This window comes from Solea senegalensis, linkage group LG19 (assembly GCF_019176455.1).
Source record: "Solea senegalensis isolate Sse05_10M linkage group LG19, IFAPA_SoseM_1, whole genome shotgun sequence".
Lineage (NCBI taxonomy): Eukaryota > Metazoa > Chordata > Actinopteri > Pleuronectiformes > Soleidae > Solea > Solea senegalensis.
Window position 1 is genome coordinate 11,038,913 of NC_058038.1, and position 15,012 is coordinate 11,053,924.

General features: G+C 41.6%; 1 protein-coding gene across 1 annotated transcript; it reads right to left on the minus strand.

Moving 5' to 3' along the window:
- Window positions 1–9,712: 9,712 nt before the first annotated feature.
- On the minus strand, window positions 9,713–12,397 carry LOC122784712 (suppressor of cytokine signaling 3-like). The gene is made up of 2 exons (XM_044050029.1): window positions 12,223–12,397; window positions 9,713–11,719 (listed from the first exon to the last, which is right to left on the minus strand). The coding sequence occupies exon 2, from the start codon at window positions 11,561–11,563 to the stop codon at window positions 10,946–10,948; it is 618 nt and encodes a 205-aa protein (XP_043905964.1). The 5' UTR covers window positions 11,564–11,719; window positions 12,223–12,397; the 3' UTR covers window positions 9,713–10,945.
- Between the last annotated feature and the right edge of the window lie 2,615 nt (window positions 12,398–15,012).

Here is a 15,012-nt window from a genome sequence, read left to right on the forward strand (position 1 = left end):
AAAAAAAAATAAATTCCTGAAGTTTTGTTTCCTCTCAGACCAGTGAGCCCTTAATGGTGGGCTTTGCTGTCATAGCACTGACATTTGAGGTTTAGGTTTGTTATGCTGCGAGAGTCGGCGTGCAACTGGACCTGCTTTGCAGTCGGTGTGTGGGCTCTGTGGGGGCCTGCCGGGACAGTGTCAGAGTGTTCGCTGTTCACTCTGTTGTGTTTCCATGGAAGTGGCAGCAGCTGTTTCTGGAGCATTCCCCGCACCGTACACTTTCCTGCAATGTCGTCAGTGGACGTCTCCATGGCGATCACTCGTACCTCATGTCCTAACAGGAATTTTCTGCTGAGAGTCTTGTTGCAAGCGGGGGACTATTCCTGAGCCTAAAAGCTTTGACATTTCAGATTTTGTCGCTGTTATTGTTGTATTGCCATGTCTAATTAGATTAGAATTGCTAGTCACTCATAAGAAGTGATAAGCTCAATGTAATACCAACACTCATATCATATAATCTAAGTTTCCATGCTCAGTTTCCAAGTACAGGCTAAATAATTAGTGAGCTATAATCAGCTGCATCTTGGTGGTGGTGTCAGTAGCCTATACTATGGTTGTTTACATATTTGTAGAATGAATAGTTGGTGATAATTATCAGTAATGACAGTAAGAATAATAATATAACTTGACTGCTATGTCAGTGTGTCTGCAGCTGCTATTGTTATATGCTTTGTTTACATAATAGACAAATACACATAGATTAAACATGACACATACACAGTAACCATGTAAAAATAATTCGGTTTTCAGCAAATTTATATTAAATCCCCAACTGCAAAAATAAAACAATACTTAATATTGTGTAATTAATCATTACAGTAAGTACTGTTATTTTTAGTGTTTGCACAGTATAAACATCAGACACTATTTTTTCATTTCATCATCTGCCAGTGTTTTTCCCTTTTCTGTCTCTCTCTCTCTCACACACTCTCTTTATTTAACACCGTGATCCAGTAAGTGGCTCAACTCTTTGCTGACGTACCATCCCGGCACTCTGCGATTTGAATGCACTCAAGGTCATTTCAGGTCACCTGATGACCTCTGTTACAGGAAGGGCAGCCTCACTAATCTCTGGTTTCAGCTTTTTTTTTTGTTCTCTTATCATAATGCTGCATCATGAGCAAACACACACACACACACACACACACACACACAATCACATACACTGAAAATAAAAGCCATGTTTTTCATGCACAACACACACACACACACACACACAGCAGTCATAATATACTGAGTCAGTGGCTTGATGTATTGAATGGCTCCTCTGGCTGTCACATTATCAGGGAGTTTCCAGTTAACCAGCTCACTTATGGTCTACACACAAATGTGTCTTTGGGCCTGTTCTTATTCTTGTGACTGAATTCCAGCGTTAGATCAGGTTGCATGCTCCAGACATACAAGAGCTCTCTACAGGGAGCCAAGCTGATTCATGGAACAGCAGCAACAACATGCAGAAACATGAGTCTATGTATATGACAATAACAAATCAAGTTTCATGTGTGGAAACCTGTCATTCTGTATATCTTGGCCCAGGAGAATCGTACTGTTTTTAACTGTGGTAGTACTGCATCTGTGTTGTAGGAAACATTTAGTGTTCCAGAGGGAGCTACACAAAGTCGGATTCAATGATGGCTGGGAATTAAATGTACAGTACAAGATAGAAAATAAAAAATAGATCTGGAGCTGCGGCGTATAAGAGACCAGCTCCAATCATCAATTGAGATTGGCAAGAAGCTGCTACTACTACTACTACTCTAAATGACGACTAAGTCTGACTGTAATGGAAGTGCATAATGCATTTCTAAAATGCTTGGCAGCTCATTCACACTATTGTTTTGAACTTTTCTTAATGGTGTACTTAATCCTGCATGTTTCATTTTAATTTACGACCATCATACACTGTCTTTGTCTCAATCTCAGTCTTCGTGTGTCCGCTCTGCAGTGGTTTGTGGTGACCTGTCCAGGATGCACCCGGCCTTTCGCCCTGTGTCTCCAGCAACCTGCAACAATCATGTGCACCAGACAATGAATGAATGATAGATTTAACCCCGTCACCTGCAGACAAAAAAAAGAATGTAAAGTGTTTAACATTTTTACAAATATAAATGTTTAATTTTAAGTTTTTGTCTGGTAATGAGGGCCAGGACTACACCAGCTGCCGGGTGGAAAGGGAAATAAAGAAGAAATAAAGAACTTGAGTTGAATTTCATTGCTACAGGCAAATTTGACCAACTCTGCATATTAATAAAGAAACGTGTTGCTTAGTAGTGTTGTTCATTGAGGTGTTTTTGATACTTTGGGAGAACAATATAGCTCTAAGGCTAAAAGCTACACATAAGCGACTTCTTGAATTTGCAAAACAAACATAATATCACCACATATTGAAAAAAGAAAACAATCTTTATCATCTAATGCTTCCTTTGTTAACACTGACTCTCAATCACCATCTTAAAACACTGATCTCCACAAACTGGCGAGCCATTTGCATCAGTTTTGTGTTTTATCATTCGAACGTTATAGGAGTGCTCGGGTCACCTCAGTTTATGAACATTGGGTTATCTCCTCTTAACTTCAGATTGTGTGAAGTGTTCAAATGACATGAACGTCTGGTGTGTGTAAACAATAATGTAACACTACTCAACAATCCGAACACAAACCGCTTATCTTATTTATCCACTTATCTACTGTGAGTTATAACTGTGACTGTAAAAAAATAAATTCTCAGTAACTTCAGAGGAATGATGGCCACGGTACCATGTTACAGATGAGTATCTGCCAGCTGTTTGATGACATCAGACAAACTTGGAATGGGGAAGAATTAAATTGTATTTTCTGAGAAATGGTGCTTCTGGAGAACATGTATTTGCAGACAACACACATGAGGAAGGGTTACTGTACTGTTTCGTCTGGCACATGGTTTTGCTGATGTGACGACATCAGACCTAAATAAAAATATGCTTGGCATTATTAAAACACAATCATTGTTGCTGCCAGGGGTTTCTCAATTAAAAAAGACAAAATTCTTTAATGACTTTTCATCTCATTCCTATTCGTTCCCATTAGTGACAAATTCACATAATAAAATAAAGAAAAGACAACATACTGGCTCACTAGTACCAAATATCTTTCTCAATGTGACACCTCATAAGGTGTTTGCCTTCAAGCAGTTGACATGACATATGAATATCTATTGATTTTAGGATTATTGGAAACATTTTTGGCTAATGCAAATACTACACACGTCTCTTTTTTTTTTTGATGTTTCAATGCAGAAAAGTTACTCATCTTTGAGCAATGACCATACATTTTTAACATAACAAAACGCAAATAATCTAAGAAACAACCAGACTTCCGCAACTACACGGGGCTTTTTTTCCAGTTTAGCAGGAAACCCAGCCCGTGATGGCAGAACTTGATAAATTAGGGCAGTTCACAGAGAGGACGTTCCCATTAGCAGTGGAAAGGTCAACTGCCTATGCTCCAAAGCAACATTTGCAGTGGTGAAGAGGCCACACGGTTGGTGTAGTTGCACTCTGGTCTTTGAAGCATGAAGACCCAGTCAGAAGAAAGGCCTTTCTGCATGGAGTTTGCATGTTCTCCCCATGTTCTCCAGTTTCCTGCCACGGTCCAAAAACATGCAGATTTGGGGATGAGGTAAATTGGACACTCTAAATTGTCAATAGGTGGGAGTGTGAATGGTTGTCTCTATGTGGCCCTGTGATGGACAGACAACCTGTCCAGGGTGTACCCCACCTTTCGCCCTATGACAGCTGGGATTGGCACCAGCGCACCCTCATGTGGAGGATGTGGATGGAATATCTGGTGAAGAAAAGATTGCCTCTGTCACATAGAAAACAGTGGATGTCGGTTTGTCTTTGGCTCAGGGGACAGAGGGCCGAACAAAACGACTGTGCAGCGGATTGGGAAAGCAAGAGCAACAGTCATTTGAGGCTTCAAATGACAAGGCATAACTTGATTTAAGATTAAAGATACATCAATACATCAACCAAATACTGGGCTTGTAGCAGTGCTCATTTGATGGAAAGGGCTCAGAAAAGAAAGTCACGTTCCCAAAGCATAAGTATTGTATTTCACATGACCTACTACAGCTTTAATGGTATCAGCATGTAGCCCTGAACTTTGACCACCTTCTGCAGACTCATATATACAGTACATGAATACACATATACTGTATATACATATATATGTTGATATATACATATATATACGTACATAAAATTCACCACAGTTGCCTTGAAGTACACAGGTCATATGGAAATATTGTATTAGTTGGTTGTTATGGTGATAAGAAGCCGCGCTCCGCAATAAATGGGCAGAGAACTAACGTAAGCATGCTGCATTTCCACAAGCACACCCTGTGTCATGACGATAGGTAGATTATTTATAGAGCAAACTGTTTGACTTCTTTTGTCACTAAATGCTTATGGAAACACTAAAGTGTCATGTGTATTAGTGAAGCTGCATTGTACAGTGTCGCAGTCTTGCCCTCTGATTAGTTTTGGCGTGTGAGCGTGAACAAACGTTGATTACGAGTGTTTCCCACAGAGACAATTTGATCAGGAAGTGAGTCAGGGTATCACCACAACAGCGCATAGCACCGAGTTTGTTAAACATGTTGCCACATCTTTTCCATTTATCACTCTCTCTATCACTGCTCAGTGTTATTTGACAGCGGATTACAGTTGTCATGCAGCTTGTAATACCCTGCTCCATAAGGGTGGGTTTGTGTTTACACAAATTGTAAAAAAAAAAAGAAGAAGACGATAATCAGACTGTTTGCTCATGGTGTTGTATTCAAGCGTCCTGTGCACAAACCAGCAAACACAAGTACGTCATTCTCACCCTGGGCCAGCCTACCTTGTGCCGCTTTGACTCAGAGGGTGTTTCCCGGCAGTGCTCAAGGACTCTTAGGGATTTCTGCTCAGGTGACTTTGTTTACATTCACTACCTGCTTGACATTTGCATGTGCAAACGGGTTCCTAGAAAAGGCAGAAAAAGAATCAGTAATGAAACTGAAGCAGCCACATTTCACAAAGCAAAACTGGAGCGACCAAAACACAATTGTGAACACGTAGCCGTGTCCGCGGTTATTTATGCACCTGTGGGGTTTGTGATAAATGTAATGAGTCTGTCACCTCACACTGTAGCTATTGTTAGTTCACTAGTGTAGGCGTACGGAACCCAGTGTGACAAGGTGGCTTTTCTTTTTTTACCACAAGCCACATGACATGGATCACATTAGCAAGGTGATGTCAATATTTCACTGTGTTCACTCGTATGAGTGGTTTCCAGTAAAACTGTAGCTAGATCTCCACACTGCAACAGGAACCATAGTCAGAGTAATACTGACTCAAAACATGTCTGCATGACACTATCGTCAACTGAAAATGGATAACACCTACCTACAAAGTTGTAACACCTACCTGCCTGCACATTTTTTTTTTTATCCCCACCTGTTGTAGCAGAAACGTAACTTATCTTGTTGTTTCACTCACTGTAGCTTTGTAGAATGTGACAAAAAATGACAAAAAAAAAACAAAAAAAAACGCACTTATGACTAGCACTTCATAGTTTGTACTACTTGAAGCTCTTACTTACTTCTAGCTCTTATTTGTACCCAAATGTTTAAATGCACTTTTGTAAGTCGCTTTGGATAAAAGCGTCTGCTAAATGACATGTAATGTAATGTAATGTAATGTAATACAAACTTCTTCTGATTTTGTTTGTTAGTTATGAAGATAGTTAGGGGAAATGTGGCGTGGTAAAAGTAAAAGTACGGATACATGAATTTTGTATGCTTTTGCATTCGCTTCATACATTTGCTGCCTTTGTGTATTTTAAAAATAAGCGATAAGGTCATTCTGAGAGCAGCCAGACACGCTCGTGCACATGACCATGAGTGGTAATGGCTTGAAAGTCTAATTTTGTAGTATTCCCTCATAGCCCTGCCTTTCATTTGCGTCACCCTGAAATACAGCAGAGCATGGATATAAAAGCATGCACAGAGCTGCTGAGGTGGCAGACGAGTTAGTCAAGGAGAATACAGTGAAGATGAAAGTGCAGATTTATGGTATTAACGTCTGAAGTTGAGCACAGGGGAGTGGAGTGCTTACAGTAAATCTGGAGGCCTGGAGAAGGAACAGGCGGAGCATGCCCGGAGAAGAGTCTTGAAGGGTGGGACTTGCGGGCTGTGGTGACTCAAGGCCTCTCACTGGTTGGCTCGGCTACCTGGCATCTGGAACTCATTACTCACAGTAGCTCCATGGCAACCACCAGTTGTGGAATTGTAAACAGACTGAGATACTGGAAAGATGAGTGGGAATTAGGATTTTCCTGTTTCTTCACATGCTCAGAGAAAATGACTAGATGCACAAACAGACTCATGATTATGGGCAGTGTTCAAAAGTCCGATTCTGGCCATGCTACTGTACAAGTTGACATGGTGAATGTTTACAGTACTGAAATCGAATTCAAATAATTTATCGCACACTTGTTCCAGCTCTTGTGAGACAATCACATTTATGTTGTTTATGAATAAAATCTCCATTCAAGAGTAACATTACAAAAAAAAAAAAAACACTTCTTCATGCTTCCCCTGTATTGATTTATTTTATCTAAACATTCATTTGAATTGCTGTATGATGTTTAGCTTCAGCGACGTCCCTCATTTCCTCTGTGGCTGCACATTTAGTCAGCAAAAAATGCAGTTCCCAAAATAGTAGTTTGCCTCTTTTGGGAACTAGCAGTCCCTTCAAGTCTGCTGAAGCACAACAAGACCTTCTTATGTCTAGTCGTGAGGTCATATGAGGCCACAGGGTTATAATTCTCAAAATGTAACCTGATTTATGTTGAATATACTTGATGATGGAAAGTGATCTCATCATTTACTATTATTCAAACACATTTTTCCGCCCTATATTGTGAATACACAGCCAAAGGACGTATCAGATATTAAGAATGTGTGTCACGATTATTGTGTTTTCATCCAACTCAAAGAGATTTGAATTACAAATGATATCATTTTCTAATATGTCTTCTCTGTGGGATCAGACAGTACTTTGTACTTTCTGCTAGATGCACGGACAATGAATGTGCTTAGGGATGACACATGATTATACGACAGTTCAAATTCATTTGTATCATTGATTATTAATATAATATCATTTTTAGTCAGGCCAAATAAAGTAGAAATACTCTTTTCAGGTTACAAGAAGCACAACTCACTTTTTTGTCATTTTATAGTAAAATAAAGACACAACAAACACATCTACACAATGATTTTTGCCTCCAGTGATGGATGTTATTTTATTGTTTTGTTGTCAAGAATTTAATAATGTATAACAGTTAAGATTTGCAGGTTAAATACTTCTCTCATCACATTTCTAATGCATGTAGGTTAGGTGTTCCATTTTGGAGCAGCAAGATATTACTTACTCCTCAAGTTGTTCATAAATGTCACATTGTCCCGAAATAAAGTTTCAATTTAGTAAATACCATTATCAGTCTGTGTGTGTGTGTGTGTGTTTGAGAAATGTTATAACATGACAGGTGTGAGTAGAATTAGAAAAATTAGAAAACCCGACATGGAAGATGCAGTGATGTCAGATTGTGCTTTGGATTCAGTGAGTGGTTGTGGGTGGAGCGTCACTGACAAAAAGATTCTCTAGAACCATGTGACCATGGACTACCAGAGAATTTCTCCTGAGCTTAGCCTGAATGCTTAAATTAGTTCTCTGCTGAATGCCAGATCAGTTTCAGATGTGTGTGCGGCTTCAGTCGTATTTCAGGTCCCTGACACTTTAAACACCTGATACACACAAGCCAGTCACAGATGTTCCAAATGATTCTGAATACTTAGTTTTATTAAGCAAAACCTACACATCACATAAATCCTGTGTGTCGGGTGCAAACAATCTTGTAAAACACTCATCATATAAATATACACAGTCGCACACATCGAGCGTTTCTCAATATGCAAAGAGCTCAGGATTACTGGGAAACCAGGATGGTTTCTCTTTAATGCTCAGCAATTTTCGAAGAAGCCTGGACCTATTTGTAATTATCACTCACACAAAGGCTGTATTTAATACTCCCTCCCTCACCCTCCCCTTTTTCGTCTGAAGCTGCATTCAGCTGGAAATGCAAAACTAATGGCTAAATGTTACATTGCCCTCATTTGGCCTGAATGTTTTCCTTGGAAAACAAGAACTTTCCAAAGCAAAGTCTAAATCAAATTTACGGCGAGGCACGCAAACGTGTCTTCTAATAGAATGTGCATTTAATGTCAACACATTCTGGTCCTGAAGCACTCACAGAGAGCAAACCACCTCAGAGACCCTTTATTTTATTGAATCCTCTACGCTGAGCCGTATTGGCTGAGAGGAAACAGTAAAGTGCTACTAAAGCAGGTGGAGACGCAGCGCCTTCCCGTAATTATGTTTGGTACGGAGGTGATTGCAGGTTCCTCTTCATCCCTCAATTCCTGCAGTTTGCAGTAAATGTGCATGTCTTCGTGGTTGTAGCCTCTCTTTGACGTTACTATATGTTTTGCAGTAGACATGTAGGATTCGATAAAATGCTACGGATCATCTCGGAATTGTCATATTATTAGATTATGAGACAAAGGACTGTTAAACCCTTGGGCTTTTATTTAACATGTATTTTATCACACTGTCTGTCGCCGGGCCACACGGTGGTGTAGTGGTTAGCACAGCTTTAGCGACGCGAAACCCTCCAGTTCTTTCTAAAAGAACCTTAAATAGAACGGCGGAAACGAAAAGAAAGGATCACACCAGACGTTTATCTCGCATGGAAACCAAGCGACAAGAATAACAGCTGACGTTATTCTTAGAAGGAATCCCCTGTCCTAATGATAATAGCCTTTGTTGGCTATTGTGCAGGTACAAAGACGGCGTGTCAAGTATGTTGTGGTCCAGCCTTCCAAACACGTTCTTCCAAAGGTCTGGAAACATTCCAGGCGATTACTGGACGTGACGTCTCACGTGTGTACTGATAAACACACGGCGTGCCTTTGAATTCCTGTGTGCAGAGGTGTAGACGCCGCTCTACCTATGACTGTATAACCGTAGGGTAGGGAACATTTTGTGTTTTGTCTGCGCGGTGCATGTGTGAGAGCATGTGCCGCAGAGAATGCAGTGTCACTCTAGAACAAAGGAGTGTACTCACACCTTATCTGAGGCCTGGATTATTCACAGTTCCGCTGAATTTAGTAGGAAGCGGCCGTCCAACCTCTTAGTAAGCGGAAGTTACCGGCTCACATCACAAAGTAATACTCGAGACTGATGTTCAAAGGAACATCAAAGCTCTTGTAGGTAATCATACACTGGCAACATGCCGGTTGGGTTCAGTGTATCTTCGAAAAACGCAGTGTCACGTAAATGAGTGTGTTTGTGCTGCCTACTAAATGAATTAAAAGGGCAATAATGACAAACAGTGAACTTGTGGTCTGACCCCGGCAGCATGGTATCCAAGCCCAGTGGGATGTGTGCATGTAGTGCCCATATGTGTTTCACTCTCAGTGAGAGAAACCTCAAGAGATCAAATAGAACACAGCGTTAGTCATTTCTCGCTGCCAAGTGGAAATGAAGTTCATCACAAGTCAAATGAAACGATGAGATCACGTTTGTTTCGTAGAAAAAATAGTGCTCTTTATTATAAATTAATGAAATGTTCCTACAAATATAAATAAGTGCAAAATTGTCTGCATCAGTCTGCTTGCTTTGTCAAACTTGTCAAATATCTTCAAGCATCCACAGCCAGTGGTTTGGCCGGAGAGAGAGAGAGAGAGAGGAGAAAAAAAGGTACATCTTTACAAAAGACAGCACAATAACCATTTCATCTTCACTCATGTAAACATTGTTTTTTTAAGGAAAAAGACACACGTTGACTCTTCGCCTTATTAGGAAGAGACTGATGTCATGTTTTTAATACATTCATGTGAAAGCTGTGGCTTCTCCGCCTGTGACACAGATACGGCCACATGTTTTGGTTTGCGTTTTCACAAAAAAATGTCTCACTTTTTTTCTTTTAGTATTAACATCTCAGCAGTGGCGCTGCTCTCTCCATCAAGATCCTGTGGGACTCAGTCATGTTGCTTTTACTCAGGCGTATTTGGCATAAACCCTTCCTCTAAACAGAATGTCAGAAACATATCTTCTTTGTACATTCAAATTAAAAAACAAAACTTCAGCCCTTAACTGTCATGCTTGACACCAATATGGGTCCAGCGTACACTTGGTCAGAGATCCAAAACCACTGCATGGACGTTATTTCATACATCCACGATTGTCATCCGCTGTCAGCAAAAGTCTGATCGTAAAAGCAAGTCCAGCTTTAATGGATGAACGACTTTGTGAGGCTGGTGTGTGTGTGTGTGTGTGTGTGTGTGTGTGTGTTTGTGTGTGTGTGTGTGTGTGAGTTCCGCAGCGTCACAGCACTCTGGTTAGCAGCAGCAGACAGAACCTGTGTGTCATCAGACTGTAGACAGCTGACTGAGCCTTACTTCGGTTTTCAGTGAGTTGTACGTCACCAGGGCTTTATTCTCTCTTTCATGCCCGCCACACTACAGCAGCGGAACTGTATCTCTGTGTGCGTCAATTGTCCTCTTCAGTCCCGCGTCTCTTTTTTACCCGAAATGTGGAACCTCTCTAGAGAGAGAGAGAGACTGACCGGCTGCTAATCTGTGAGAACTTGTCAGTACAACACTGCTCCTTTGCATGAGTCCTGGGCTCAACTGTCTCTTGTCTCTGCTCAGTCGTGACTCCTCCACACGTCGCCCAGCAGGGCTGCACTGAAACCGTGGAGTTTCTCTGTTGCACTCTAACGTTGCTGCTCCTTCAAGAGCATCACGCGAACGCCTCTAGATCGGAGCATCATACTCCTGCAGAAACTCCCTGAGAGGGTGAGGGAGTTGGTCTCTTTTGGTAGAAATGTCCAAATGTCCATTGACCGTTTTCCTGCACAGGTGCTGCAGGGTGGACAGGCTGCAGGAGAGAGGTCTGATGAGCTCCAGGGGGATCTTCTCGCCTCCAGAGTAAATGTAATACATATTCCCACTGCGAGCGTTCGCCTTGCTCTGAGGCATGTAGTAATGGACCAGCTTAAGGACGCAGTCAAAGTGGGGGACAGACTGAATGCTCTTGGGGTCTGTTTGCAGGTGAAAAGAAGCAGCGTCACACTGGATGCGCAGGTTCTTGGTGCCCGACGCCGTTTTCACACTGAGTGTGAACAGGTGTCGGTTGTCTGAACTGTCCCGGATGAGGAAGCTGCCGTTGCTCTCAGATGCCAGCACTGCGTTGGCCTCCTTCCCAGTGATGGCGCTCCAGTAAAAGCCGCTCTCCTGGAGCTTTTGGAGCGTGGCGAGCACCATCTGGTACTGTGCCTTGGAGGTGAAAGTCTTGTAACGGTGAGGCAGCCGCATGTTGGAGTCCAAGAGGCTGCTGCTCATTGCGAAGTCAAACTTGCTGTGAGTTACCATGGCGCTGTGCCCTCTCTCTGGGTAGCCTGGGGAGCACCGGGGCGCCACACAGACAAGCGGAGAAGAGATGGAGTCAAACAGAGGGTTCAGACGGTCGCGTGGGGGGAGGCGGGGGCACGAAGAGGTCAGCACGTAGTTTGTGTAGAAATGAAACCCCTGATGAGAAAGACAGGAAGGAAGGAAACAATTAATTACTATTTTCATGTTTCTTTTTTTAATGTAAATTATATTTCCATATGTGGAAGTTATACTTTTTAAACCTAACCCTATACTATAGTTTATTAGTTGTTATTTATTTTCCCTGAATTCTGTATTCTACTCCATTTCACAATTCTTTCTTTCTTTCTTTCTCCCGTGACTCTCTGCTCTGCTGGAGTGTTTTCTCGGTGACTCTCCCAGTCATTTAACTTGAAGCCGTTTCTAGGAAACTTTTGTGTGTAATCTGCCCTCGGGACTCAGGCACCACGGTCAGTTCCAGTAAAAACTCCCGATTGCACAATTTACGCACGCGATGCCCGGCTCCAGGACCCCAACTACTTCACACACACACAACACTCCATACATTCTATACGCACTTGTAAACCGTTGCTATAATAAAAGGCGTTAAAAAATAACAGTAGCTTAAAAAAACAAAGGGGGGGAAAAAAAAAGTTAATTACCTTAAATGTGTCTCCAAAGACGCTCTCTCTCAGAATAAATCCAAAATGGTGCGCAGATGAACAGACAGTTGTTGACAGTTGGTTGTAAACCTTCAAAGTTGTGAAGTTTATTTCAGTTTTTTTTCTTTTTCTGTTCTTAAGTTTCCTCTTGTGAGAGTGCGGTTCTCTCTGTGTGGCGAGCTGTGGGTTTTAAGGCAGCAGGAGGAGGAGATGAGTCCTCCTCTGTGTGAGCTGACTCCGCCTCCTTCCAGTAAAGCCTCTCTCTCTGTGCGCAGATTGACAGGAAGCGTGCTTTTATTTATTTATTTTACAGGATTCCTGCTCTGAGAAGTGCCCCCCGCCCCTCCTCCTCCAAAACGAAGTTAAGGAGGGTTTCCTAGCACTACTTATCCACCTAGGAACACATTTATCAATCAAGACCAGCATTTTTGACACTCCTATGTTGTTTTTGATATTATTTGTTTTCATTATTATTGTGTTTATTCTTTGGAAGTGGAGTTCCGCTTTAGTGTCAAGTGTGAGGTAATGATTCAGTCCGAGCTGAGACCGTTTGTGTAATCGATTTCTGAGAAACTCGTATTGTCCGTGGCTCACAGATATTGAGCAGCATTTCCCCATAGAGGGCGCCACATTTGGGGAACTTGACTAAAAGACATTTCCCACTAGCAGCAGCTGCATCCTGCTGGTAACCAGGGGCAACGGGTTGTTGTTTATGGGCTTCCCTTCGAGTATTCACAAAGCTTGCGCTTCAGTTTCCTATATTTTGTGTTTGTTTATGTGGTTGTTTCTTTATTCATCCTCATAAGGGAAAGAGCTCTCTGCATTTAACCCATCCTCACCCATCAGTGTGCAGCCACTGAGCAGGGATTTGAACCAGCAACTCTCTCAGTTCCCTTTCCACTTGGCCATGGGGCCATACTAACAATGAAAATACATAAACTGTTATTTTGATTATGATTATTATTATTACAGACAAGGATTGAACAGAATAAAATCATTTCTCCTGTTCAAATAAATCCTCTCCTGTCCCTTGAATCTATTATTATTAAATGAACACCTCCCATAGAACAAATGTACATAAAAAGAAAAAAACGGTTTGTATCATAATTTCATTTAACCCTTCATTGTGAACATGTGAACATATTTATTTATGTATTTGTGAGTTGTAGTTTTTTGTTGTTTTTATATTCGCTCACATGTAAGTGTCTTACACATATATAGACGATAAAAAGGATATTGTGTGAGTTCACCTTTGCTTTGAGAGGCCGTTGCTTCTCAGCAACACGATGACAGAGATATCATTTCCTTTTTCCCCTTCCCCTGAATGTGAGCCTTCCTTTAATCATCACTTTATTCATTTATGAATTTTCTGAAGAAGTCTGTGTGAAGGAGTTGTTGCTTCAGATAAAGTCTTATCTCTGGCAACACGTACATGTGTGTGTGTGTGTGTGTGTGTGTATGTATGACTGATACGGTGCTCACTCTCTCCTCATCGGTGTGCCTGACTCAGCCATGACAATCACGGGCCTCAGGTGCTTATTGTACTGTAGATTAACTCCAGGCTGTGGTTTCACATCACTCGCTTTGCTCATCAGTAACCTGACGAGTGCCGCAGCTTGTGGGAACCTGTAGGTACAAAAAAAAAAAAAGATGAATTAAAAAGAAGAAACTTTAGAAGATTCCTGGCTTCATTGGTTTCACCAAACCTGTGAGATGGACAGAGGGAGGGACTTGTTGACAATGGATTGACGCCACAGAGTCGGATGGTCTTTGGTAAAAGCCAGCTGTGTCCACAGACGTGAGTCAGGTGTTGTGTGATTCAGGCCATCATTAGGACATGGTTGGGGGGTTGGGCAGTAGGATAGCTTCGTAATGATCCTCTTGTTTCCAGAAAATCTATTGCATCATCGCGAGGCATTTGTTTAGCATCCAAAGTCTCCCCCCTGGGATCCAAACTGGAGTCAAATGAAGGAAAAGGAGTAACAAAAACCCCGCCACACTATTGTAGTTCCCCATGTTTCCCTGGAAACCGCATTACTACAGCATGCTGACTAAAATTATTAGCATGTCCATTGTAATTCCTCGCGGCAGTTGCACTCTTGACCAAGTGTAAGGAGGAGCAAGACTTCATTAAATTACAAACAACCCAAACAAACTTAGCCAGAAGTCGCCATGAAAACCATGTTCAGTTGGGGCGACGTGAACCAAGTGACCTCGAGCCATGAGCACACAGTGGGACTCCGGCCAAACATCTGTAGGCTGCATGAGTTTGTGCATTTCTGTGTCTTTCATTTCCAGTAGGTTTACAGAATGTAAACATTCAACCAAAAACACCAGACCTCCAGTCACATGAGTTTAAATTTCATGTGCAAAGTCAAAAAGAAAAGAAAAAAAAGTGGTGTCCTCTGTGTGAGACGAGGCCTTGCATGATAGCTCGTTGGTCTAAACCACTGTTTAGTGGAAAAGGCAGCTGTATAAGTTTTCCCACAGTGACTCAGAAATTTACTCGAGCCCATGGTTCCCGTAAAAAAAAGACGAAAAAAAAACAAAAAAAAACGTCTGGGTTTAGAGGGGTAAAAAGAGAGCGGACCTTATGAGGAAAAAAAATGTTATTCGACAAAATATTTTGCAAGGATTTCACTGAATGGGGGTTCCATTCTATGACATTACTTGTGGCGTTAGCGATTAAAAAAGGCGCCGCATTATTATTTACACAGCTGAACACAATGAGCACTGAATTCAGGTGTCTTCCCCACCATTATAAAAGGTTGAGTTCAGAGTCAAATATTT